This window comes from Talpa europaea, assembly GCF_964194135.1.
Source record: "Talpa europaea genome assembly, chromosome: 15".
Lineage (NCBI taxonomy): Eukaryota > Metazoa > Chordata > Mammalia > Eulipotyphla > Talpidae > Talpa > Talpa europaea.
Genome location: NC_140083.1, coordinates 81,095,270 through 81,123,056, shown reverse-complemented (window position 1 = coordinate 81,123,056; position 27,787 = coordinate 81,095,270). Strand labels below are relative to the sequence as shown.

The 27,787-nt window shown below is 34.9% G+C and overlaps 4 protein-coding genes across 4 annotated transcripts; all 4 read right to left on the bottom strand.

Annotated features, from left to right (window-relative positions):
• Positions 1 to 1,414: 1,414 nt before the first annotated feature.
• LOC311184974 (olfactory receptor 6C76-like) lies at positions 1,415 to 2,350 on the bottom strand (the record flags this gene model as incomplete). The annotated part of the gene is made up of 1 exon (XM_084255309.1): positions 1,415 to 2,350. One exon carries the CDS (start codon positions 2,348 to 2,350, stop codon positions 1,415 to 1,417), a length of 936 nt encoding a protein of 311 aa, XP_084111435.1.
• Positions 2,351 to 12,042: 9,692 nt separating this feature from the next.
• On the bottom strand, positions 12,043 to 12,978 carry LOC311184976 (olfactory receptor 6C76-like; the record flags this gene model as incomplete). The annotated part of the gene is made up of 1 exon (XM_084255311.1): positions 12,043 to 12,978. One exon carries the CDS (start codon positions 12,976 to 12,978, stop codon positions 12,043 to 12,045), a length of 936 nt encoding a protein of 311 aa, XP_084111437.1.
• Positions 12,979 to 17,809: 4,831 nt separating this feature from the next.
• LOC311184958 (olfactory receptor 6C75) lies at positions 17,810 to 18,748 on the bottom strand (the record flags this gene model as incomplete). The annotated part of the gene is made up of 1 exon (XM_084255293.1): positions 17,810 to 18,748. The coding sequence occupies one exon, from the start codon at positions 18,746 to 18,748 to the stop codon at positions 17,810 to 17,812; it is 939 nt and encodes a 312-aa protein (XP_084111419.1).
• Positions 18,749 to 24,214: 5,466 nt separating this feature from the next.
• LOC311184973 (olfactory receptor 6C3) lies at positions 24,215 to 25,150 on the bottom strand (the record flags this gene model as incomplete). Its single annotated transcript, XM_084255308.1, has 1 exon — positions 24,215 to 25,150. The coding sequence occupies one exon, from the start codon at positions 25,148 to 25,150 to the stop codon at positions 24,215 to 24,217; it is 936 nt and encodes a 311-aa protein (XP_084111434.1).
• Between the last annotated feature and the right edge of the window lie 2,637 nt (positions 25,151 to 27,787).

The following is a 27,787-nucleotide window of genomic DNA, read 5'->3' as shown; positions in this document are numbered from 1 at the left end:
TGTGTGTGTGTAAAGAATGTAAACATATGAACACCTGGAAAACATTTTAGGGTATTGACTCCCATAGTAAATTAGGGTTATAAGCTGGCAACTTCAGGGACGTGCTGGAAGGGACTTTGGAAGAGTTAAATAGACTTCTGAGATAAGGGCAGAGAAATCCAGGAGGGCTAATGAGGACAGTACATTTTAAGGGTAATAAGAACAGTAAATTTTAAGAGACCTTGGACAGGGGCAGTGACAGAAGGTAAGGTAAGAGCTGTAAAGCTGGACACGCTGCTCAAGGAAGTGCAGAGAGGGCTAACACAGAGAGGTGACCAGACTTTAGAATAGAGAAAAAAGGTTTACATATCTCCTAGACACGGGCCTGGGCGTGTCTGTTACCCCTCCCTGGCATCCCTGCACTGGAGTCTTCGCTTCTGTTCCTTTTCCCTCTAAATAAACCTCTTTGTTCTCTAAATAAAGATTTGCTTCTCTCCACTGATTTATCTGAGAGCCTGTATATGAATTCCTTTCTATGGCTTCGTGATACAAAACCCCCAATAGTTCAAGGACTAAATTCCCGGCTTTTCAAATCTACATTGGGGTGAAAGCAGCAGTGGCTGTGGCTGTAATCACGGTAACAGCGCACACCACTGTATCGTTGGCGTCCCATTCAATTTGAGACTACCTGAAAGTTAGAGAGTATATGGTTTCAATTACAAAAACTACCAAAAGAGCAGAAATTCGAACTAATGAAACATGGGACAAGATAGTTTCTTTCCAAAGCAGCTTCAGATGAGCTACAGGTTCAGCGTCAGTAAATTAAAAGAAAGCAGCGGGTTATGCAGCAACTGGAGAGGGTAGCAGGATCTAACACAAATATCCAATCCATACTTGTAGTAACTTTGGACGTTTCTTTATAAAACAATAAATGAAAATGTTGCAATTTTAGAGTATGAAATTGAATATGAAGATATAACACCTATGCATCGAAAAACACAAAAACTATAGGAGACACAGGGACAAAAAGAGACACTGGAAAATGGGAACTTAACCTCCCAGGGAAGCTTCTTTTAATACTCTGTGTTTATGACTTAAATATTTTTTTCGGAATTTCTTGATGATTACTTTTCTTTAGCTTTGGATTTGTGCCTGTAGTGATAGTTCTTCAGTACATGTTCAAACTGAATTCTGGCATTCTTGTGAAATGTCAGTCTCATCTATGTGACATCAAAACATTCAGGCTTAACAAACGATCAGGGCATACAAATATAAAAAAAAAATTAGTTGAACCAAGTTAGGTCAAATAGGAACAACAGAGAGCAAAGAATGAAAGAAAACAAGTTGAACAGTAGTTAATAGAGAAATCTAGTAATGATCATTTTGTGTTTGTCATCGGTTCCAGGTAAAGTTCAGGCCATACATTTCTTTATGATTATAATTTATTTGAGCAACATTTTTTGACTAAGTTCTTAAAGGATTGCTTTACTTGCTGGTTCCTCAAGGAATAAATGAAAGGATTCAGCATTGGGGCCACAGAGGTATTGAGCACGGCTATCCGCTTGGTCCAAGCCACTCCTTCCTTTGCTGAAGTTTTGACATACATGAAAATGCAACTTCCGTAAGAAATGGAGACGACAATCATGTGTGAGGAACAAGTGGAAAAGGCTTTTTTCCTTTGCTCAGCAGAAGGGATTCTCAGAATGGTCTTAAGGATGAATGCATAGGAAATGATCACTAGTATTAAGGTTACCACGATTATTAATACTGCCATGAAAAACCCCATGAGCTCCAGTAAGGAAGTGTCTGTGCAGGAGATCATCAACAAAGGAGAAGAGTCACAGGTAAAGTGGTCAATGATATTGGAGTCACAGAAATCCAGGTCAAGTGCCAGTATTATAGGTGGAAAAATAATGATAAAGCCAGTCAGCCAGCAACTGATCACAAGCTGGTTGCAGACTCTGCTGTTCATTATTGTTGTATAATGCAACGGTTTACAGATAGCTACGTATCGATCATAGGACATAACTGTCAAGAGAAAAAATTCTGTTGAGCCGAGGAGTAGGAAGAAAAATACCTGTGTCATGCAAGAATTGTAGGAAATGGTCTTATCCCCTGTTACAAGGCTGACCAGAAATCTCGGAATAGTCACTGTTGTGAATGAGATTTCCAGGAAAGAGAAATTCCTAAGGAAGAAATACATAGGAGTTTTGAGGTGTACATCCACCAGGGTAAGGGTGATAATTGTCAGGTTTCCAGTTATACTCAGTATATATGTGACAAAGAGAAAGAGAAAAATCAAAATATTTAGTTTTGGGTCATCGGTCAACCCAAGAAGAATGAACTCTGTCACAGATGTATGATTTTTCATTTCTTTCTTCTGACTCTTTCAGGTCTGAAAATGCCAACAAGAAAAAATGATTTAGTGAGTCTAAGGTTACTTTTAAAATCACTTTTGCAGCTTTAGACAGTATATGACCTTTAATGAGCCAATAAATCAGCCACCAATTTGTACTGAACTCTAAATATATATATATATATATATACATACATATATATATGTGTGCGCATGTGTGTGAACAAAAATATTTATTATCCTTTATCTTGTATATAGTTAGCCATTTATATTGAGACACCTGAGACGTCTACTAAACACATCTGTGTAAGAAAACTTCTCAAATGTGGTTTGATATTTAAAGGTTTTGAAATTTTATCATATGCTTAAAATTAGGAAGAACACTCTAGAATGTAACATATTTCATTTTTATTAAAATATCTTAAATAACCATAAGTTCTAATGATCACCTAAAGATGAATGAGTATGAAGTCTTTTCTTTTCAGTTATTCTCCATGATTTTTAAATGTGTTTAAACACATTCCATCCTATAGAGAGCATTAATAATAACAAAAGTGTCCTGACTATCAAAAGCAATTTTTCTATAACCATAAACAAGAAAAACAAATTTAAAGTTTTTCCTTTCTGAGTTATATAATAACCTATTGCTTTTCAGAAGAGACTCTAACAACCATGGTTGACTGATATAAGTAGTAAAGTTATTAATAAAAGGAAAAATAAATGAGTTGAGAATGAAAAATATATTTACAATTATATAATCCCATGTGGAAACAATTTGTTCAAACCCAAGCACTCTGTAGTCTTGCTTCTTTTGGGTGACAGTATTGTATTATTTTTGAAGCATTGCATAGGATTCGCAGCTAGTCACTGATTTTGATTTTCTTAAGAATCACATACTCACATGGTACAGAGGTGGAATTAGTGGGATGATCCACGTTTCATAAGGGGAGATAGAACTTATTGACCAATACATCCAAGAGAAACTTTATTTCCGAGGCTGGAGACGTCTTGTTGTGAGGCGACACACCCCCAGTGGCTGCAAGCAAGCCTTGAAAAGGTCCTGCAATTTGGGATCCTGAAAAGGGTGGATGACATAGGGCCTTGCCAGAGCTCGCTGGGAAGTTCCAAGTTGTCAACCCCCGTTAAGTCTGAAAGGCTAAGACACAAATACTGTTGCAAAATTGTTCAGTGAGTAACAGTCTCTGGCATTAATTTACTGTTTAGAAGGAAAGCTGGAAGCCATGGAAATGGGAGCACACACCAGAAAATATGTATTTGTCCTATGATTTTAATTGGTTCTATGGTAGAATCAGAGACTAAACTTTTCTGGTATGGAGTAAGATTTTCAAAATATAAAATTAAGTTACAGAAGAAAGATGTGGAATCTAGGCATTAGTAACTCTACAGCAGGCAAACAGAGGTGACAAAGTCATATATTTGATTGGTTAAGTGCAGTAGTTAGTTTATAAATGACGAGTTGATGAATGAGTGGGAAAAGAGAAATTATAGCTATAAGAAAGACTTGAGTTGCATGGAAATAAGTAAAAATTTGTGAGGCAGAAAATCCTTGTAAGAACTGTTTGTGCAAGAACTATTCCAAGTGGCATCATTGAAAGTCAGGCATTTAATATTTCCCCCCCCCCCAATATCCATAAAAAAACAACATCCATAAAAATAACCTTACATGTTAAGAAAATCTATTAATATTTTACTTGACCCATAGCAACTTCTGGGAATTTTTTTTTTTTAACTTTCCTTACCTTTCAGCCAGAAAACTCGGGTTTCTATTATTCCCTAAACAGACAGGTTTTATCTGTTTGCTTCTTTTTTCTCCTCAACAAAGTCACAGGGAATTCTTGCAGGAAAGCAATTAAACACCCCCTGGAGAGTGATGATGCGTGCACACTCAAGTTCAGTGGAATAATTTTAATTAAGTGTCCTTGGAAAAGAATTTTTACCAAACAAACATCAGAGAGTTGTTAATGGAAAGAATAATAGTAAGAAAATTGCAGTCTTAGATTAATTATGGATTTATAATGCTTGTTTTATTTTTACCTCAGATAAATAACTATCAAGATAATATAACCCAATTGCATGCTCTTGTGAAGAAGCAGAAAATAGAAAAGGGAAAAGATCACAGGACCTAAAATATGTCATTCAAAATTTTATTTATTAACAAATTGACATTGAATGTCTATTTTAGATAAGTCTTTTGGCACATCAAGATAAAATAAAAATTGGGAGACTGACATCTAAACATGAACTCATGAAATGATTTTCTGAAAACACCCTTAAGCATTTTTTCTTTCAACTTAGAAAGTGAGACAAGCACAGCTGTGCACCATTTCTTTATGTTCGTCTCATTTTCCTATTAGACCGGTTGGACTCTGGTACATTGTTTTTAGCTACTGAATTATTTAATTCTCATTTTTGTGTTTTTGTACAGTATTTTATTACAATGCCAAATTTTAATTCTTTTTGACCTTTGAAGCATCTGTCTGTTGAACTTGTCAGAGCAGCCTGTGAGACTGGGGAAGGACTATTGGTGGTTGAGGCTGATTGTTTTATTTTGAAAGACATTTATGATAGAATTTTTTGAAACCAAAATCCACATTGTATTTCTTTTTTATTACCTTTATTTATTTTAATTATTTACATATTTTTAAATCATTTTTCATTTTTGCACAATGAATGCATTTTCATCTTGGTTATAGTCTCTGTAAAATTCCTACCACCCATTCACCCATGAGCTATCAACATGGTCCCTTGTGCTCTTCCCACCCTTGTTTTGATCCTACCTCCTTCTCCCCGCCTGTAGTGTGTCTCTGATTTATAGTTGCCTATTGATTTTGATTTTTACTTTATTATAATTAGTCTTTTTTTTCCTGATGCCTTATTTGGATCCTCTACATTCTTGCCATAAGTGAGATCATCTGATATTTTTCTTTCTGGTTTATTTCACTGAGCATGATCCCTTCCAGCGCCATCCATGTTGCTGCAAATTGCATGTGTTTATCTTTTTTGAATGCTGAGTCATCTTCCATGGTGTATATGGACAACATCTTCTTGATCCAGTCATCTATTTTTGGGCATTTGGGCTGTTTCCAAAGCTTAGCTATTGTAAACAGTGCTGCTATAAACATAGGGGTGCATGCACCCTTTTGAATTAATGTTTCTGTGTCCTTTGGGTAAATACCTAGGAGTGGAATTGCTGGATCATATGGAAGCTCCATCTTTAGCAGGTTGAGGAATCTCCACACAGCTTTCCATAGTGGTTGGACCATTTTGCACTCCCACCAGCAGTGCAGGAGAGTTCCTTTTTCTCCACATCCTCGAGGCTGGTAGACTTTAGGAAGTCTCCACCATTCACAATTCTTGCTGCTTGTAGCCTTGAGGCAGGGCCTGTGATATCCTTTTAATGAAGACAATATGACAGACATGATTGGAGGCTTGTTTCATGATTATGTTTTGTTACAAAACAACTTTTTAAAAAAAGATATATTTATTTATGCACAGTAGGCCAGGGTTGCAGGGCCTTAAAAGGATTCACCAGAGACAAAGGGGGGAACAGAACAGGAGGACCTGGAAGATCTACTGAAGTACATTACTGATGGGAGCAGCGGGGAGACCAAGAGGTCTGCTGGGCCATAAAGGCCAGCTCCCTCACCAGTGATTGACTAGTGCTGCAGAGGCTGTGGATAGCTTCATAGTACTGTGCATAACCCTTGCACCCTAGGGAGGCTCTATTTTCTCCAATTTTTTGGTCTTGATATTTTTCTGATGGCCTTGTGGAGCAGAGTGATATTCAATTATGTTTTTCTAAATAGATACATGTAAAGTCTAAAATTATGCTATCTATTGAATATATACATCTATTGTTGTCATACTTTATTAATATATTTAATCACAAATTTTCTTGAATAAACTTATACTTTTTTATTAAATTTTTTATTTTTTATATCATTGTTCATTTTAAACAATGTTTGCTTTCCCCCACCCCCTCAGGTGTAGTCCCCATAGAATTTCCTTCACCAGTGCACCCGTGCACCATCACCTCAGTCCCCTGTGTTCCTCCCTCCCTCCCTCTGATCCCTCTCCCCCTCCCCTGATTTATAATAGTCTGTTTTTGCTTTGTTGTGCTTTGTATTGTTATTATTTTTTTACACTGATGTCTATTTGGCTCCCCTATATTCCTGCTATAGGTGAAACAAGCTGATATTTTTCTTTTTCCTTCTGACTATTTCACCGAGCATAATTCCTTCTACTCCCTCCATGTTGGTGTGAATGGCATGAGTTTATCTTTTTGGTTGCTGAATAATATTCCATTGTGTATATGTGCCACATCTTCTTGATCCAATCAACTATTTTGGGGCTTTTGGGTTGTTTCCAGGTGAACGACCTGGTTGTTTCCAGGTGAACGACCAGGTGAATGGCCTTCCTACCAAAAGCAATTTACAGATTCAATGCTATTCCAATAAAAACCTCAATGACAGTCTTCAAAGAAATAGAACCAATACTCATGAAATTCATATGGAACCACAAAAAAACATGAATAACCAAAGCCCTGCTGATGAAAACAAAGGAGAATGGAGGTATCACACTTCCAAACTTCATGCTATACTACAAAGCTGTAATAATTAAAACAGTTTAGTATTGAAACAAAAAAAGACACACAGACCAATGGAACCAAATAGAGAGCCCAGAAGTAAAGCCACACTTATATGGACAAAACCTTTGACAAAGGAGCAAAGAATATGCAATGGAACATGGACAGTTTGTTCAATAAATGGTGCTGGGAAAACTGGACCACCACATGCAAATAATGAAACTAGACCACTGCCTCTCACTGTGCACAAAAATCAACTCAAAATGGATAAAAGAACTGGACATAATACTAGAAACTATAAAATATATAGAAGAAAAAATAGGAAAAACACTATATGACATACATCTCAGTAACATCTTTAAAGAGTCATCACACAAAGCAAAGAAAGTCAAGGAAAAGATAAACACCTGGGATTACATGAAACTGAAAAGCTTCTGCACAGCACAAGAGACATTAACCAAAACAAAGAGATAACCTATTAGTGGGAAAAATTTTTTTACTCCATACAACTGATAAGGGACTGATCACAAAGATATACAAAGAACTCACATGACTCAATAAAACAAAGTAAACAATCCAGTAAAGAAATGGGCAGAAGAACTTAAAAGACATTTCTCCAAAGAGGAGATGCAAATGGCCAACAGGCATATGAACAAATGTTCAACATCCCTTATCATCAGGGAAATCAGAGTAAGTTTCTACAAAAATTGCTGCAAGGTTGTGATTTTATGAATAAATTATTCCTACATATTTTCAGATTTGTTTGCATCTTATACTTTAATAAGAATGAATATTTTAACATAAATTTAACTTTAAAAAGACAGATATTTTTAATCTTGTGTGATACAGAAAAAATGGTGTGTATGTACCTTTCTGTGGAATATTTATCCTCATTTGGTGATGTATTGCTTAGTTCTAAAAATTTTTAAAAGTAAACTTAACTATATTTATTTTCACAAAAAAATTAATGGTGAATATACCAGTTTAAAGACAAAGATGTCAAATTGAAATTATAAATTTGAAGGCTTGTTTAATTAATATTCAAATTGTATTATTTTTAATTTTTAGTTTAGTTTATAACACTGTGTGATATTTAGGGATATGAGTTCAAACTTCTTCAAATGTGTGTTGCCACATCACACCTACAACCAAAGCACTCATAATCCTCCAACATTGTACATTATTCTCCTTCCCTGCTTTGTCACTAGCCCTCACCCTCCTCTGGTAATCTTAATAACACAGGGTTTGTTTACAGGTGAGGGAAATATTAATAAAGCACAAAGCTTCGCCATTTGATTTGCTTATGTTGTCAGTCCCTTCCACTGTGTGTTCTGGAAAGTAAACTCTTCCATATACTAATAAGCTATGTATGGAATTACACACACAAACACACACACACTAAATTAATGGTTTATACATACAAAAATATTACTAAAATAAAATCTTTTAATGTCTGGATGCATAGTTTTAAAGAGTTGCATATTTTCAGTAATTCCTTTCATAGTTAAAAATACATTCAGGTAACCTATTGCCTTATGAATATTTGCTAATTAATAATTTTTTAAGTTTTAAGTGTTTTTATACATAGTACACAGTACCACAATTACATTACTATCACATAACTATACATATAATTTTGTCTGTTAGTGTTAAAAATGTTATAGCAATATTTATATTTGTCTTACATTTGTTATATGTTATATTAAAATGGCAAAATTTTTTGTAATTAACTTTTTAATCAAACTGCTTTACTTTTTGTTAATTTTCACATTATCTTTATTTTCTTTGGTTTTACTCTAATTGATTTTTGTTTAATTCTTAGGGTTCTGAATTTCACATTTAATTCCAATATATTCATTTCAACTAATTAAATAGTTTGAGCCACTTATAGTGATTGTTCAAATATCAATGGCATATAATCTATGCCGGTATATGCAAAGTCGTATAGTCTTTCCTTGATTATTTGAATACCTACAAAATTGTGATAATTGCTCCTCATATGTATGTTGACTAGGTGCATAGAAATCTAGCAATGATTGTCAGTAATTTCATGGACTGAATTTCATGATTTCTCACCTCTGTTTTCCGCTAATCTAATGCATATACATGTGTGTAAACATATATATCATGTTACATGCATTTCAAAGAGATTGTTAGAGAGGTGTGATTTTTACATAATTTATAAAAGGAATTCACTTTTATATGTTCAAAATTCAAAATTTAATTATTTTGTTTAGATTATCCTTTGTCATAAACCACCCCATTCTCAACCTAAAACTCAGTCTGTGAGTATGAGACAATCCAATGAACATATTCTGAGAAATATTTTGTTTTAGAATTTAAATATCTTGATTTTCCTGACATTTCTCAGAGACAGGTTTTTCAAAGAAGTTTCTTGCAAAAGAAACAGACATAAAAATTTCATGTGTTTTTGAACATACTACAGGAGCATTTGTGTGGGAAACAGAACCCTCTTCAGAGACAAAAAACTGGTCAATTTACAGTGGAATTATTCTGGTAACTTTTCAATTGTGTCCCTATGGGCAAAATGGGAGTTGAGGAAAACAGAATATTAAAATTTATATTAATTAATATTAAACTTTGTATAAAGCAATGGGAAAAACTGATGGAAAAAATAGTCTCTTGTTTGATTATCTTTCAAATTATCCTTGGTTCTCATGGAGATTTTGGTGGGCAAACATACATTTTGAGGTCAGAATTTAGTTGGGATGAAGATGAAATGAGGTGATTCTAAAGGACATTGGGATGAAGAAGTAGTTTTGTGAGTATGGTTTAAGTTCTCGGCAGTTAGGGAAGGACATTCATTTTCTTTTCTTTTCTTTTTTAAAGATTTATTTATTTATGCACACAAGAGCTGGGGTGCAGGCCAGAGGTGCGGGGGTGAGAGGATTCACCAGAGACAGAATGGAGAGCGGAATAGGCAGACTGACTGAAACACACTGCTGAGGGGAGCAACAGGCCAGACAGGGAGGTCTGCTATGCCATGTGGGTAACCCCACACCTGGGGAATCGATATCATGCTGCAGAGGCTGCAGATAGCTTCATAGTGCTGAGACTTAACCCCTTGCACCACCAGGGAGGCCCAAGGACTTTCATTTTCAATGAAATGATTTACCAAAGTATGGCAGCTTCAAGGACACTGCAGGCAAGGTCTTTGGAGAGTGAGAGAGGCTTCTGAGATAAGGGCAGAGAAATCCAGGAGGGCTAATGAGGACAGTATATTTTAAGGCTAATAAGATCAGGACATTTTAAGAGACCTTGGATGGGGCAGTGACAGAAGGCTAAGGTAAGAGCTGTAAGCTGGACACGCTGCTCAGGGAAGTGCAGAGAGAGCTAACACAGAGAGGCGACCAGACTTTAGAATAGAGAAAAAAGGTTTAAATATCTCCTAGACACGGGCCTGGGCGTGTCTGTTACCCCTCCCTGGATCCCTGCACTGGAGTCTTCGCTTTTATTCCTTTTCCCTCTAAATAAACCTCTTTGTTCTCCAAATAAAGATTTGCTTCTCTCCGCTGATTTATCTGAGAGTCTGTCTACGAATTCCTTTCTATGGCTTCGTGAGACAAGATCCCATGATGGTTCGAGGATTAAATTCCTGGTGTTTCAAAGCCAGACAGGGTGAAAGCAGCAGCTGCGGCAGCTGTAACCATGGCAACAGCGCCTAGCCGCTGTATCATCAGCATCCTGTACCATTTGAGAACAACCTGGAAGTTGGAAGGTTTATGGTTTCAATTGCTAAAACTATCAAAAGAGCAGAAATTGGATCTAATGAAACATAGGACAAGACAGTTTCTTTCCAAAGTAGCTTCAGATGAGCTCCAGGTCCAGCATCCGTAAAATAAAAGAAAGCAGCGGGTTATATAGCAACCACCAGTGTATTTCAGAAAAAATGGTTCATGGCGAGGGTAGCAGTGTCCAACACACAAATATCAAATCCATGCTTGTAGTAACTTTGGACTTTTCTTTATAAAACAATAAATGAAAAGGTTGTAATTTTATTTTATTTTATTTTATTTTATTTTTTAAAAACATTTGTTTATTTATACAAGGGCTGAGGTACAGGCCAGAGGCGTGGGAGGTTGAGAGGATTCACCAGAGACAGAGTGGGAGGCAGAACAGGCAGACGACCAAAAAACACTGCTGAGGGGAGCAGCGGGCAAGACAGGAGAGGTCTGCCACGCCATGTGGGTATCTCCCTGGCTGGCCCGGAATCAGACCCGCACTGCAGAGGCTGTGGACAGCTCCACAGCACTGCGCAAAACCCACTGCACCACCGGGGAGACCCAAATGTTGTAATTTTAGAGGATGAAATGGAATATGAAGATACAACACCTATGCATCAAAAAACACAAACATGTATAAAGTAAAACCAAAGAGATTCAAGGACTAAAAGTGACACACTGGAAAATGGGGACTGAACCTTACAGTGGAGCTACTGTTAATACTCTGTGCTTATGGACTTAGATTTTTTTTAAAAAGATTGATTTATTTATACAAGAACTGGGGTACAGGTCAGAGGCACGAGAGGGTGAGAGGTTTCACCAGAGACAGAATGGGGAGCAGACCAGGCAGACAGACTGAAAACACTGCTGAGGGGAGCAGCAGGTGGGACAGGTGAGGTCTGCTGCACCATGTGGGTAAGTCCCTGGCCGGCCAGGAATCAAACTGGCACTGCAGAGGCTGCAGACAGCTTCACGGTGCTGCACTTAATCTTCTGCGCCACTGGTGAGGCCTGGACTTTGATATTATTTTTAAAACTTCTTGATAATTACTTTTCTTTAGCTTTGGATTTGTGCCTATGGTGAAAGTTCTTCAGTACATGTTCAAACTGAATTCTGGCATTCTTGTGAAATGTCAGTCTCATCTATGTGATATCAAAGCATTCAGGCTTATCAAACGATTAGGGCATACAAATATAATAAAAAAAATTAGTTGAACCAAGTTAGGTCAAATAGGAACAACAGAGAGCAAAGAATGAAAGAAAACAAATTGAACAGTAGTTAATAGAGAAATCTAGTAATGATCATTTTGTGTTTGTCATCGGTTCCAGGTAAAGTTCAGGCCATACATTTCTTTATGATTATAATTTATTTGAGCAACATTTTTTGACTAATTTCTTAAAGGATTGCTTTACTTGCTGGTTCCTCAAGGAATAAATGAAAGGATTCAGCATTGGGGCCACAGAGGTATTGAGCACGGCTATCCGCTTGGTCCAAGCCACTCCTTCCTTTGCTGAAGTTTTGACATACATGAAAATGCAACTTCCGTAAGAAATGGAGACGACAATCATGTGTGAGGAACAAGTGGAAAAGGCTTTTTTCCTTTGCTCAGCAGAAGGGATTCTCAGAATGGTCTTAAGGATGAATGCATAGGAAATGATCACTAGTATTAAGGTTACCACGATTATTAATACTGCCAGGAAAAACCCCATGAGCTCCAGTAAGGCTGTGTCTGTGCAGGAGATCAAAAATAAAGGAGAAGAGTCACAAGTAAAGTGGTCAATGATATTGGAGTCACAGAAATCCAGTTGAAGAGCCAGTACTAGAGCTGGAAAGATAATGATAAATCCAATCAGCCAGCAACTGATCACAAGCTGGTTGCAGACTTTGCTGTTCATTATTGTTGTATAATGCAACGGTTTACAGATAGCTACGTATCGATCATAGGACATAACTGTCAAGAGGAAAAATTCTGTTGAACCAAGGAGTATGAATAAAAATACCTGGGTCATGCATGAATTGTAGGAAATGGTCTTATCCCCTGTTACAAGGCTGACCAGAAATCTCGGAATAGTCACTGTTGTGAATGAGATTTCCAGGAAAGAGAAATTCCTAAGGAAGAAATACATAGGAGTTTTGAGGTGTACATCCACCAGGGTAAGGGTGATAATTGTCAGGTTTCCAGTTATACTCAGTATATATGTGACAAAGAGAAAGAGAAAAATCAGAATATTTAGTTTTGGGTCATCGGTCAACCCAAGAAGAATGAACTCTGTCACAGATGTATGATTTTTCATTTCTTTCTTCTGACTCTTTCAGGTCTGGAAATGCCAACAAGAAAAAAATGATTTAGTGAGTCTAAGGTTACTTTTTAAAATGATTTTTGCAGCTTTAGACAAATATATAAGACCTTTAATGAACCAATCAATCAGCCACCAATTTGTAATGAACTCTGAATAAATATATATATATGGACAAAGATATTTATTATCCTTTATCTTGTAGATAATTAGCCATTTATATTGAGGCACCTGAAATGTCTACTAAACACATCTGTATAAGAAAAACTTCTCAAATGTAGTTTGATATTTAAAGGTTTTGAAATTTCATCATACGCTTAAAATTAGGAAGAACACTCTAGAATGTAACATATTTCATTTTTATTAAGATATCTTACCAATAACCATAAGTTCTAATGATCACCTAAAGATGAATGAGCATGAAGTTTTTTCTTTTCAGTTATTCTCCATAATTTTTAAGGCATTTAAACTCATTTCTGCCTATAGAAAGCATTAATAATGACAAAGAAGATTTGACCACCAAAAACAATTTTTCTATAATCATGAACAAGAAAAATAAATTTAGAGTTTTTCCTTTCTGAGTTATATAATAACCTATTGCTTTTCAGAAGAGACTCTAACAACCAAGGTTAACTGATCTAAGTAGTAAAGTTATTAACAAAAGGGAAAATAAATGAGTTGAGAAATGAAAAATATATTTACAATTATATAATCCCATGTGGAAACAATTTGCTCAAACCCAAGCACTCTGTAGTCTTGCTTCTTTTGGGTGACAGTATTTGTTATGTTATTTTTGAAGCATTGCATAGAATTCACAGCTAGTCGCTGATTTTGATTTTCTTAAGAATCACATACTCACATGGTACAGAGGTGGAATTAGCGGGATGATCCAGGTTTCATAAGGGGAAATAGAACTTATTGAAGAATACATCCAAAAGAAACTTTATTTCCCAGGTTGGAGATGTCTTGGTTGTGAGGTGACACACTCCCAGTGGCTGCATACAGACTGCAAGCAAAGCCTTGAAAAGGTCCTGCAATTTGGGATCCTGAAAAGGGTGGATGACATAGGGCCTTGCCAGAGCTCGCTGGAAAGTCCCAAGTTGTCAACCCCTGTTAAGTCTGAAAGGCTAAGACACAAGTACTGTTGCAAAATTGATCAGTGAGTAACAGTCTCTGGTATTAATCTTCTGTTTAGAAGTAAAGCTAGAAGCCATGAAAATGGGAGCACAAACCAGAAAATATGTATTTATCCTCTGATTTTAAGTGGTTCTATGGTAGAATCAGAGACTAAACTTTTTTGGTATGGAGCAAGATTTTCAAAATATAAAATTAAGTTACAGAAGAAAGATGTGGAATCTAGGCATTAGTAACTCTACAGCAGGCAAACAGAGGTGACAAAGTCATATATTTGACTGGTTAAGTGCAGTGGTTAGTTGATAAAATGATGAGTTGATGCATGAGTGAGAAAAGAGAAATTATAGCTATAAGAAAGACTTGAGTTGCATGGAAATAAGTAAAAATTTGTGAGGTAGAAAACCCTTGAAAGAACTGTTTTCCAAGAACTGTTCCAAGTGGCATCATTCAAGGTCAGGCATTCAATATCCCCCCCCCCCCAATCCATAAAATAACAACATCCATAAAAATAACCTTAGATGTTAAGAAAATCTATTAATATTTTACTTGCCCTGTAGTAACTTCTGGGAAAGTTGCTGTTTTTTTATTTTTTTAAACTTTCTTTACCTTTCAGCCAGAAAACTTGGGTTTCTAATATTCCCAAAACAGACAGACAGGTTTTATCTGTTTGCTTCTTTTTCCGCCCCCGCCTCAACAGAGTCACAGGGAATTCTTGCAGGAAAGCAATTAAACACCCCCTGGAGAGTGATGATGCGTGCACACTCAAGTTCAGTGGAATAATTTTAATTAAGTGTCCTTGGAAAAGAATTTTTACCAAACAAACATCAGAGAGTTGTTAATGCAAAGAATAATAGTAAGAAAATAGCAGCCTTAGATTTATTATGGATTTATAATGCTTGTTTTATTTTTACCTGAGATAAATAACTATCAAGGTAATATAACCCAATTGCATGATCTTGTGAAGAAGCAGAAAATAGAAAAGGGAAAAGATCACAGGACCTAAAATATGTCATTCAAAATTTTATTTATTAACAAATTGACTTGAGCATCTATTTTTAGAAATCGTTTGGCACATCAAGATAAAATAAAAATTTTGAGACTGACATCTAATCATGAAATTGATTTTCTAAGAACACCCTTAAGTATTTTTTCTTTCAACTTAGAAAGTGAGACAAGTACAGCTGTGCACCATTTCGTTATGTTTGTCTTATTTTCCTATTAGACCAGTTCGACTCTGGTACATTGTTTTTAGCTACTGAATTATTCAATTCTCATTTTTGTTTTTTTTTGTACAGCATTTTATTATAATGCCAACTTTTAATTCTTTTTGAACTTAGAACTATCTGTCTGTTGGACTTGTCATAGCAGCCTGTGAGACTAGGGAAGGACTATCGGTGACTGAGGCTGATCATTTTATTTCAAAAGACATTTAAATGATAGAATTTTTTTTAACCAAAATCCACATTGTATTTCTTATTCTATTTTTTTCAAATGTTACAGTCAGCATAACAAAGTGCTTCAACCACTTAAATAATGTCATCACCAAGTTTTCAGTAATGTGTCTTCTTCCAAGATGTGGCTGATAGACTTAAGGAAGTCTCCACCATTCCCAATTAAAAAATTATTTTATTTTATATATTTTTATATCATTTTTATATCATTTTTTATTTTTGTGCAATGTAGCTATAGAAACAACCCAAATGCCCAAAAATAGATGATTGGATCAAGAAGATGTGGTAATAAATTGACATCTTTTACTTCATGTGCTTTGCTGTAGGTAGGATATATTTGCAATAAAATAAAAAATATTTTGCAATAAAAAATAGTGATGTAAATGTTTTATTTGAAGATGTCAGTATTTCCTCATTGCCAACTTACCTAATTTTGGATGTTTGTTTATATCAAAAATGTTAAACTTTTCAATTAATCACATAATGTATTTTCAAATATATTATATTTTGCTTACCTGAAATAAAGCAATGATAATAAGAGGGTTTGGGAATTAAATGTGATAACACCCACACTATAAGCAAACAATTTTAAATGTTTTTTGCATTGTTAATGTTCAATATATGGAACTCACTGTAATTGATACTAAAACAGAGTTTGAATTAGTACCTCAAACTTCAGCATAATGTTTTCTTGGTTTTTGATATTAATCTAAAAACAGAACTTTTTGAAATGCTATTGCTTGAACAAAACTGCCTTTTATACATTTATGGAATTGGATATTGTCCTGTGTTTAAAGGTTTCCTTAACATTGTGTGAATTGGAAATGAATTGATAAAAACCCTGGATATTTTTGATAGAAAATAGATAATACAAAAAAGTGGCTATGCAGAACTGGAAAATGCCACCACTAGTTCTGAATCAGAATGTTGCTTTTCAAGAAAATAAAAATGTGGTTTGTCTTTAAAGAAATCCAAATAAGTAGAATATCTTAGAAAATATTATAATATTTAGCCTATTCCTAGAGGAATTTAAATGCAGGAAATCTGGTTAAATTAGGGCAGAAATGGAGGTAGAAAATAACTGATATCTAACTTTTTTATTCTAATTGTTACAATTAATTTCTTTCAAATTCTTCTAACAAGCATTTTTGTCTGTAAGGCAAAAAGGGTTTTCCACAATTGTCCAATTGTGTGATTATTTTCTTAGATTTTGTCATCATTATACCCTAATGATTATACTTTCTTCGATAATCACCATTTATTATTATGAGCCCCAGGGATTCAAGGGTCCATGAATAACTGTTATTCTGTTGAGAATACTTCGTAATAGCCATAATTTGAGGAATGCTGTGTGGGAGCGTGAATTAAGGAAGTTCCAATTTGCAAAAATGTTAAGAAACTTTTCTACTAAGCAAACATTTAACTTTATATTTATCAGAATCAACTTTCAAGATTATTATTCACCAATGAAAGTAAATATGTTTGTGATGTTGCATGTACTACGTATATACAATTTTCCTATTGTTAGTGGAAATGTATTTTTGAAAGATTACTGTGTGAACTTTAAATGAATATAAATATATTTTGAAATCTTAAAACCATGACCTCCAAAAATATAACAGATACATTTGTCACCAATCTTCACATCTCCAATCAAATATTCATTGTTTCACAATATTTATAAATAGTATTTCATCTTAAAACATAATACTATTGTATAATAGTACAATATAATTCATATAATTGTACTGACTGATCATTAATTGTACTGACTGATCATTAGACTGCTAGACTCACTTTTTCAGATAACTTCTGTCAATCAATGTAATCAATTTTCCCTTATCCTCTTATTTTCATCTTTCTCCTTTTTACCTGAGACCTATAAACTATATACTTTACATAGTATATATTACTTAACATTTGCATGTTGTTTTTCCACACTCCTGAATTTCACTTACATGTTCCTGCTTATTTGTTATAATTTTACAAAATAAAACGTGTATTGCTTCATATATTTTTTCAGATCCCCCAACAATGATTTAAAATCAAACAAAATCATCTTTTACTTTTCATTTTGTGATAATTGTTTACTTTGGGCTAATAAAAAAGAAACATTGATGATATTGACATTTCAATGTGCCTAACTGCATGAGTGAAATGAGGTTTTTTAAGAATTTATGTAGAGAAGGGTAGTGACTTTTTCATTCATTATTGTTTTCAGGACATTGTTCGCATAATCACATTCACTTATTTGAAGAAAAGATAATCTTTTGGACCATATTCCTGAAGGCTTGCTTCACCTGCTGATTTCTTAGGGTATAGATGAAAGGATTCAAGAGAGGAGCCACTGAAGTATTGAGCACAGCTACTCCTTTGCTTAAAGTCACTCTTTCCCTTGCAGAAGGCTTAATGTACATGAAGATGCAGCTTCCATAAGAGAGGGAGACGACTATCATATGGGAGGAACACGTGGAAAAGGCTTTTTTCCTTTGATTTGTGGAAGGAATTTTCAGAATTGTGCGTATGATATACGTATAAGAGAGAATAACCAGGCTTAAAGTAACCATGAGTGTTACCACAGCTAAAAAAAATGCCATAAGTTCTAGAAAGTGAGTGTCTGTGCAGGAAAGCTGCAGAATTGGAGAAGAGTCACAGATGAAATGATCAATTACATTGGAGGCACAGAACTCCAAATGCAGCAGCAGGATTATGGGTGGAAAGATGATCAAGAATCCTGCAAGCCAGGAGTTGAACACAAGAAGGAAGCACACTCTGCTGCTCATGATGGTGGTGTAGTGCAGCGGCTTGCAGATGGCCACATAGCGGTCGTAGGACATGGCTGCCAGCAGGTAAAATTCTGTCACCCCCAAGAAGATGAAAAAAAATAACTGAGCCACACACCCATTATAGGAAATGGTTCTGTCCCCTGTCACAATGGTGACAAGGAATCTGGGAATGCAGACCGAGGTAAATGAGATTTCTAGGAAGGAGAAGTTCCTAAGGAAGAAATACATTGGTGTCTGCAGATGGGGATCTGAGAGGGTGAGGGTGATAATAATCAGGTTCCCAGTCACACTCAGCAGGTAGGTAACAAGAAGAAATACGAAAAGTACAATCTGCCACTGGGGGTCATCTGTCAGTCCAAGAAGAATAAACTCTTTTACTTCTGTGTGATTTACCATTATTTTCCTTCTTTATGAGAATATTCTTTGTTTTAGCTATAAAAGAGGAAGAAATAGGAAAGCTATAATACCGGCAAAGAAACTCAAACATGCATATGCAAATACATACATTAAAAAAACTTTAAATTTTGCTTTTAGAGAAAAATGATTTTCTTGTACATTAAAACAAAATACTTTAAAATAATGTTATTTACTATGTCATATATTAATTCATTATTTCTATATTTCCTTTATTGTATTCTCTCATATTTTAGGATAATATTTGTCTTAATGCATTCCAGAGAACAAAGAAAAAGATTAAAACCGGGCCTCCCCTGGTGGCACAGGAGGGTGAGCGCCACTCTGGGAAGCTGCCCGCAGCCTCTGCAGCGCCAGTTTGATCCCCAGCCGAGCGGTGAGGGCCCCACATGGCTCGACAGACCTCTCCCGCCTTGCCCGCTGCTCCCCTCAGCAGTGTATTTCGTCAGTCTGCCTGTTCTGCTCCCCACTCTGTCTCTGGTGAATCCTCTCACCCTCTCCCGCTTATGACTGTACCCAGTGCTTGTGTAAAATGAATAAATAAATTTTTTTTTAAAAAAGATTAAAACCCCTGAGATTAATAAAATAAGATTTCAGAATTTTATCTGAGACATACCTTTTTATTTTTATCTGTATATACCTCCTATATACAAAATACTCTTTCAAGACTGTTATTTTCTTGCTTTCTTCTTCAAATATATAAAATGTGTTTTATCTAATATATAAATATATTTATATACATATATATCTTTTTATTATATAATTTTTTGTAATAAATACTTTTTTTTTCCTTCTCCATTCATACTTTCACAATCTCTAAAGACAATCCAGTTGTCCATTTTAGTCAACTAATGTGTCCTGATAATAGTTTGCAGAGGTGTTTAATGTAGCAGGATATCCTCAATCCGATTCCAGTGACTGAAATACAATAGATTCTAGTTGCAATTACTAACATGTTATAATAATTTTATACAAGATTATAAATGTGCTGTCTATCATGAAGCTACTCTATCATATGTACAGTAGGATTTTTCTTAAGCAACATAAATTTTTGTGAAATGTAGCTTTCTTATATAATTCCAAATGGAATTAAGCTTTCTACAATATTGCATGTAATTTTCTTAAGGATGATAAAATGGAATAGTTCATCATTCAAAATAAGTTTTCAAGAGGTAAGGGTTACTTTCATTATTTTCTCTTTTTGGGCTTTAAATTTGATGTTATATAGAATTTGTTTCATTGTTTAAAGATATTATTTTCCACAAAACTTTAGATGTGCTGGCGTCTGATACCAATGTTATGTACTTAAATTTCCAGGTAACATGCCTAAGTCTGTTACATTTATTTTCAACATTCTTCAGAGCTTTCAAAAAGAATAATATTTTCTTGGATTAGCCAGCTAATTTAATATGTTATGAATTTACTCAAAATATTTAACTTCGAAAATTACTGTGAGGAATGTATTTTCCTTTCCATTACCTGTTGTCTTTGTGTTTATTTAATCTGTTTTTTTTTCTTATAAATGATGGGTGAAAACTTTCAATATGTATAGAACCCATATTTTGCAAAATGGAAACAAAAATTACATCAGTAATAAAGAAGGCACATCAAATAAATTGTGTTGAATCTTATACAAAAATTACAACGAAAGGCCTCATATTGATTATATCAAAATGTTTATTAAGCACTATCTACACAAGAACACAAAATTAGTCTTATCAACGAAATATATGTTTAAATGAAAAAACTCATTTAACTATTAAATTACAGTAGTTAAAAATTTTCTTCATATATGTTTCCCATATAACTTACTTGGTTTGATATTATTTACATTGTGTTATAAATGTATCTATATAACATACATTAGCACTATTCAAGATATTTTCTGAAATAAGCTATCAAAGACATACTTACTTTTATGGTAAAGATGACAGTTTTAGTCACTGTCATTTCTTATAGTATCTTTAATTTGTTTAAACAGAATTTCTTTGTGATTCTTTGAAAGTGTTTGTTTTTCCTCTGTCCTTCTATATTTGTAACAAATGTTCAAAATGTTGATAATGAAGAATGATTCTAGGTCTTCCACAGTGTTTACAAAAAGGGCATCTATCAACTAAATTTCTCTCAGGATTTGAGTTACCAGGATATTGTACCTGTTGCCACAAAAAGAAGTATCTTGATATTTGAAATAAGCTGTAGCTGAAATGAAGATTAATATAATGTGAAGATGATATGCCTTTTTGTGAAGAGATGTTGCTGTATTCAAGCTAGCCATCATTTTATCTACTCCACTATGATAGCTCTGGGGGATTCGCTGAACGAATAAACAAAAGACACCACAGAGATCGGTGTTCTCAAGATACCAAGCGTTAAAAAAAATAGTGTGCATCATCTACCTACTTAGTTACTTACTAGCGTAATTTCCAATTATTCTATGGCATTGCATAAAGCTAGCAGCATTCAAATCTGGACTGTTGAAGTGTGAATGGGTTAAGGTCTTATTGTTCTTTTACTAACTTAGCTTACTGTTTACTCAACTTATTTTCAACATTTTTCTAAATATCAGACAAGCTTCATAAATTATACCTAGTTGCTGAACCAACACAGATCTTGACTATTGATAAAGAGCAGTATTTGTTCAGTCTGAGTCAACTTTGGATAGTCATGCTAATGTTGTGAAGAGAAAATAGAAATTAGCATAGAAACACCACTTTATTGGAATTGGGAAGTCTCTTAAGACAGGGAGAGCCTGAAGATTCATCCCTGCACTAGGAAAAAAATGTGTATCTGGAAACTCTGAGCAGAATGGTCCAGAAAAGTAAACATAAGAAAAAAAAATATTAAAATGAACAAAAAGAGAATCAGGAAAAAGAATAAATGAATAAAGACTCTGTGTCTAACTAAAATACCCCCCCCCAAAAAAAATATAGTGTGAATTATTATACAATTTAGAACAGACTATTTAGGTGCTAGTAGTCTGAAATGAGGATTGAAAACTATGTTGAAGGATTTGCAATTTCATCATAATCCATAATGTCACAAATGGAAGTTATTTATTGATGGAGTAATAGAGATTAGCCTGTTCTAAATGACAACAAGCTGTTGTGAACAAGCGAGATTCTAGAGAAAATATGAAAAATTCATACATTGTCACTAATATGTGGAAGATAAAATAACTAAACTAACAGTCAGATAAAGAAACATTTAAAAAATAACACTTGCTAGTTGACTACAGAATAAAACGCCAAGCCTGGGTGGGGTGGGAGGGCTAAGAACAAAGAGGAAGGAATCACAATGGATTATGGGGGATTTGGTGGTGGGTACACTGTGGTTGTAATGGTGGTACCCAAATATTGCCTCAATTAAACAATAAATTAATGAATTAAAAATAAGCATTCATTCATTGTGATGTTTTGGACAGGGACTGAGTCCTTCATTATTTTGCTGCATAAGAGATGCCAGGCTTGTCTTTAAAATTTTACACCTTTCACTCAATGAAGACATAAAAAACCTGTTATGATTAAAATTACTATCATTTATTCATTCAGTAATAAATTTTTTAAAGATTTATTAAATTATGCATACAAGAGCTGGGGTGTAGGCCACAGATGGGGGGAGTGAGAGGATTCACTAGACAGAGGAGGGAGCAGAACAGGCAGATCTACTGAAATCCACTGCTGAGGGGAACAGCGGGTGAGACAGGAGAGGTCTGCTGCACCATGTGGGTAGCTCCCTGGCCAGGGGTTAAACTCGTGCTGCAGTAGTTGCAGATTGCTTCATAATGCTGTGTCTTAACACCTTGTGCCACCAGGGAGGCCCACAGTAATAAATTTTTTGTTACTTATTGTAGTGATAAGGTACACAGATTGTAAAGCACTTGGGAAAAATAAGGGAGAGTTGGAAATCCAAAGAAACAACCAGAGAGAAAAGCAAGCAATAAATACACATATTAGTCTAGCCAATCTTGGATTTATTGTGGGACCTGACATATTGTAGCTGTTTGGGTACTGCTGAGAAGAAAAAAAGAACTGGGTGAGATCCTACAGCTTCGAGAATCTGAGTTATCCCAGATGCAATAGGGAACAAGAGATCATTAGTTTCATCAGAAAAAAAAAAGGGGTTGGGAAACATTTTCTATTTAGGTGTCCCCAAACATAAGTCTGAGAAAAATACAATCCCAAAAAAGGTTTGAGAAGCCTCTGGAATCTCTAGGTGGGGTGAATGGCAATGGTCTTCCCCTGTACAAACCAGTTTGGTTGCTGAAGACAGTAACGTATGTACATCCAAAAATCCTCTCCAGAAATACAAATATTTCCTTAAAAAGTTTAAAGAACATGGGAATTCTATAAATAATACTTAATACCATGATCAGTATTTATCTTGAAAATAAGCATTAAATTTTACAAATGATATAATTCTACATATATAAGTTCAAAGCATTAGTACATATTACCTCTAAGGACTAACTTTAATATACAATAATACAGAACACAAATTCTTGAGATGTCAAGAAATCATCAATGTTCACCTGAAAAATACACAAGAGATGTTAGACTAAATTTGAAACTCTACACTTGAAGCATAAAGTGACATGCCTTCTAGGGACTGATGTAATAGAAACAAAGCTGCTCTTTACATTGTATTATAGAATACATCTTAAAGAAATTCATTTTATTTCCAGAAAATTCTGCAGCAGAAATAAACTTTATTTTTCAATGACTCAATAAAAAGTCATTGGAACAACTAGGATATGGAAATGGGAGAAATGGACTGGAAAACCTGCCCGCTGGAGTCTATGCAAGTGTCTTTTTACTTTTCTGTCACTGTGCTACTAAACCTGCTCTTTTTTTTTTTTAACAAATTTTATTTTTATATTCCCACCTTACAATTGCAACCCCCTTATTTTGACCCCAATCCCTCCCCTCCCCCTCCCCCTCCCCCCTTAGAGTATCTCTGGTTCATAGTTTTTTGTTGATTTTGATTTTCACTTTCTTATAGTTATTCATTTTCCTGGTCCCTTATTTAAGTTTTCTAGATTCCTGCTATGAGTGAGACCATCCGGTATTTTTCTTTTTCTTTCTGACTTATTTCGCTGAGCATGATCCCCTCCAGCGCCATCCATGTTGCTGCAAATGGCATGTGTTTATCTTTTTTGAATGCTGAGTAATATTCCCTGGTGTATATGTACCACATCTTCTTGATCCAGTCATCTATTTTTGGGTTGTTTCCAAAGCTTAGCTATTGTAAACAGTGCTGCTATAAACAGAGGGGTGCAGTAAACCTGCTCTTTAAATTAAAAAAAAAAAGAAACTTACTGGGAAATATGAAGTGCATCATAATGTGGCAAATAAAGAAGCTATTGAGAACAAGCATAGTTATCTAGATATCTAGGAATTTCAAGATGTTACTTAGTTATTCTTTAAAGTGCTTGCTTTGGTCAAAACAATTTCATTTACTTGCGGAAAACACTACTTTACGGATCACATCTCTGAAGGCTTGTTTGACTTGCTGGTTTCTCAGGCTGTAAATGAAGGGGTTCAGCATGGGGGCAACGGAGGTGTTGAGAACAGCCACCCCTTTGGTCAGTGATGCCTTTTCTTTTGCAGAGGGGTTAGCATACATGAATATGCAGCTTCCATAAGAGATGGAAATGACAATCATGTGAGAGGAACAGGTGGAGAAAGCCTTTTTTCTCTGACTGGCAGATGGGAATCTCAAAATAGTTCTGATGATAAAGATATAAGATAAAATGACTAATGCCAAAGTGGACAGTAAAGTTACCAAAGCAAGGTAAAACACAATCACTTCGAGGAGCCACGTATCTGAGCAAGACAGTTGTAAAATGGGGAAAAAGTCACACGAAAAGTGGTCGATGACATTGGAAGCACAGTAATCCAGCTGCAGGAGACGCACGATGGGGGGGAACACTGTCAGGAAGGCGCCCACCCAGGCGCAGGCCACCAGCAGCGTGCACAGCCTCCTGCTCATGATGGTGGTGTAGTGCAGGGGCTTGCAGATGGCCACGTAGCGGTCGTAGGACATGGCTGTCAGGAGGTAGAACTCAGTCACCCCCATGAAGATAAAGAAAAATAATTGGGCTGCACAGTTGTTGTAGGAGATAGTCTTATCCCTCGTGATAATTGCCCCAAGAAATCTAGGGATGCAGACGGTTGTGAATGCGATTTCTAAGAAAGAGAAGTTGCGTAGGAAGAAATACATGGGTGTCTGAAGATGGGGGTCCAGCAAGGTTAGGGTGATGATGGTCATGTTTCCAGCGACACTTAATATGTAAGTGATAATTAAGAAGAGGAAAATCACAACTTGAAGGTGAGGGTCATCAGAAAGGCCTAGGAGGACAAACTCTGTGATCACTGTGTGGTTCATCTCCCTCCCTCCCTCCCTCCCTCCCTCCCTCCTTCCCTCCTTCCCTCCCTCTCTGTCTCTCTCTCTCTCTCTGTCTCTCTCTCTCTCCCTCCCTCTCTCTTCTCTCCCCTCTTCCCTTCTGTTTTCTTCTTAAAGATACTTAGGTAGAAAAAGTATTAAAGGGAGGACATGGAAGGATTCATTCATCATGACCACTGCCACCATTCTAAGGCGTGTTCTGTAATCCATGCCCATTGTATCTTCTTTTGATACTTCTTGTCTGCGTTATGTTTCAATACATATTTGTGAGTGCTTTATTTACTGGTTTCATATTTAAAATCTAGGAGGAGAATTTAGAAAATCTTCATACAATAGGCCACATCCCTGAGAGATGATAAGTAAAATCAGTACTTCTTCTTTGTCTGATTTTTTTGGTGAAACAATAAGAAGAAATTGGATTTTTTTTTCTTTTCAACCATGTATTTATTAGAGAATACGACCACCTGAAAACAGAAATGGATGATTTTAATTTCATCGAAAGGTAAAAAGTGAAACATAGACGACTAAAGTAATCCATTATGCTTTTTGTAATAGACTTCAGTTTATGACCACTTTGCATTCTTTTCTTTACTTATTAAAATTAGATCAATAAATTTATAATTTTTAGCTTATACATTTTCAATTTTGCTTTTAAAGTTATGTAACTTTTAAGTTTATATATAAATTTATAGCTATAAATTTAAAACTCACATACAAAATTAAATTTAATAATTTATATTAATATGATGGGTAAAATATCAAACTCATGACAGCATACTATACATATTTCATAGTATATGTTATATAGTAGTATATCTTTAGTTTAATATAGAATATGCAACCTGATTACCTTATTTCACAAATAGAAAACATTCATTAACTTATTGGTTTGTCTTATAATTCCATTGAAATCAGTAATACTTGACATCTATGATTTGCTAGAAATGTAGAAACTTTTTTTATTTTTGAGTTTGAAAGGAACATACAGTATTTATCTGTTTTCATTGTGTACTGACGCCCAAGTTGGAAAGTAACTACTTGCCTCGGAGCTTAGCAGCTCTGTCTCCCAGTGAGTCAGTCGCCCGGTGCCTTTTCCATCTGCACGTCCTTCTTTTGTGCTATTTCATTATATGAAAAAATTGTTTTATTCCTTTCCAGTTTTTATCCACACATACCTGTTACCTTGTGACAGTTGTTTTACATATCAGATTTCTGTTGTGAAGGATAACATGTAAAATCACTTCCTCTTGGCCAGATGATAACAAAATTCACACTAATCAAGTTTGATTTTATTTTTTCTCTTATTTTATGATTGTTCAAAGGAAATAGTTCAGGAAACAAAAATGGAATGCCGAAGCCTTAATAAGATTTAGAAATATACTATAATCCTTTTCAAGAATATTGATCTAAGAGCTTAAAAAAGTAGTATTTTAAGAGTGAACTGAGAGGGACATGGCCATATTTGGTATTCTGAGTATTAATTTTTAAACTAGAATCTGGGTTCCCTCTTGTTGCTTTCACAGCTCAAATTTTTGAAGTCTACTTGTTTTGTCTTAAGAAGAGAGTTGTATGTTGATTTCCTGGGAACAAGGCAAAGTCCAGGCCACATCTCTGCTATATTAGAGACCATGAGGGAATATGGAACCATCCTTGATTCTCAGTAGCCACCACTGTCTTGCCTACAATGAATCTCCCCTGAGAATGTTTATAATTCTGTTTCCCACAGAGGACTTGAAATGTTGACTTCTACAAAGAATTACTTCCATTAATGAAAATTACTTAATATTTCATAAGTAATCAAAAAATTATGAAGGCTACTTTCTTATAAAAGTAAAATTTGTAATTTAATTTATATTTAATCAACTTGAAAGTTTTATATATATATACACACTCATTTTGTTACTTATCATTCAGCTTTGTTAGTGTCATGTCATTACAAAAGAAGACTGAAAATTTTAAATGATATAATAATGGATGTGTTTCTTTCACAATTTCAAAAACTGTTATTACTAATATTATCTAATTTAATACATATTACAAATATTGTATTTAATGGCAGTGTCAATTTTGTCCATCTTATTGTTTATCTTGGACTTCCATTTATCATATTTAGCATTCTAATTAGAAACACAAAAAATTCAATTCTTTTGTTTTTGAAATTTTGTTGAGTGAAATATTATTAATTTTCTTTATTGATGTTATCTTTTCCAAAAATGTTTTTTCTTACTGGGTTGCTACATGCAGAAGAAAGAAGCTTGACCACTACCTCACACTATGCACATAAACCAACTCAAAATGGATTAATGAACTAGACATAAGACCTGAAACCATAAAATATATAATATATAGAAGGAAATATAGGCGAAACACTAAATGACATACACCTCAGCAACATCTTTAAAGACTCATCACCCACAGCAGTGATAGAAAAGGCAAAGATAAACTGCTGGGAATTCATCAATTAAAGAGCTCTGTACAGCAAAAGAGACAGTAACCAAAACAAAGAGACACCCCACCGACTGGAAGAAAATTTTTGCACACAACACTAATGATAAAGGACTGATCACAAAAATCTACAAAGAGCTGAAGAGACTCAATAAAAAGAAATTAAATAATCCA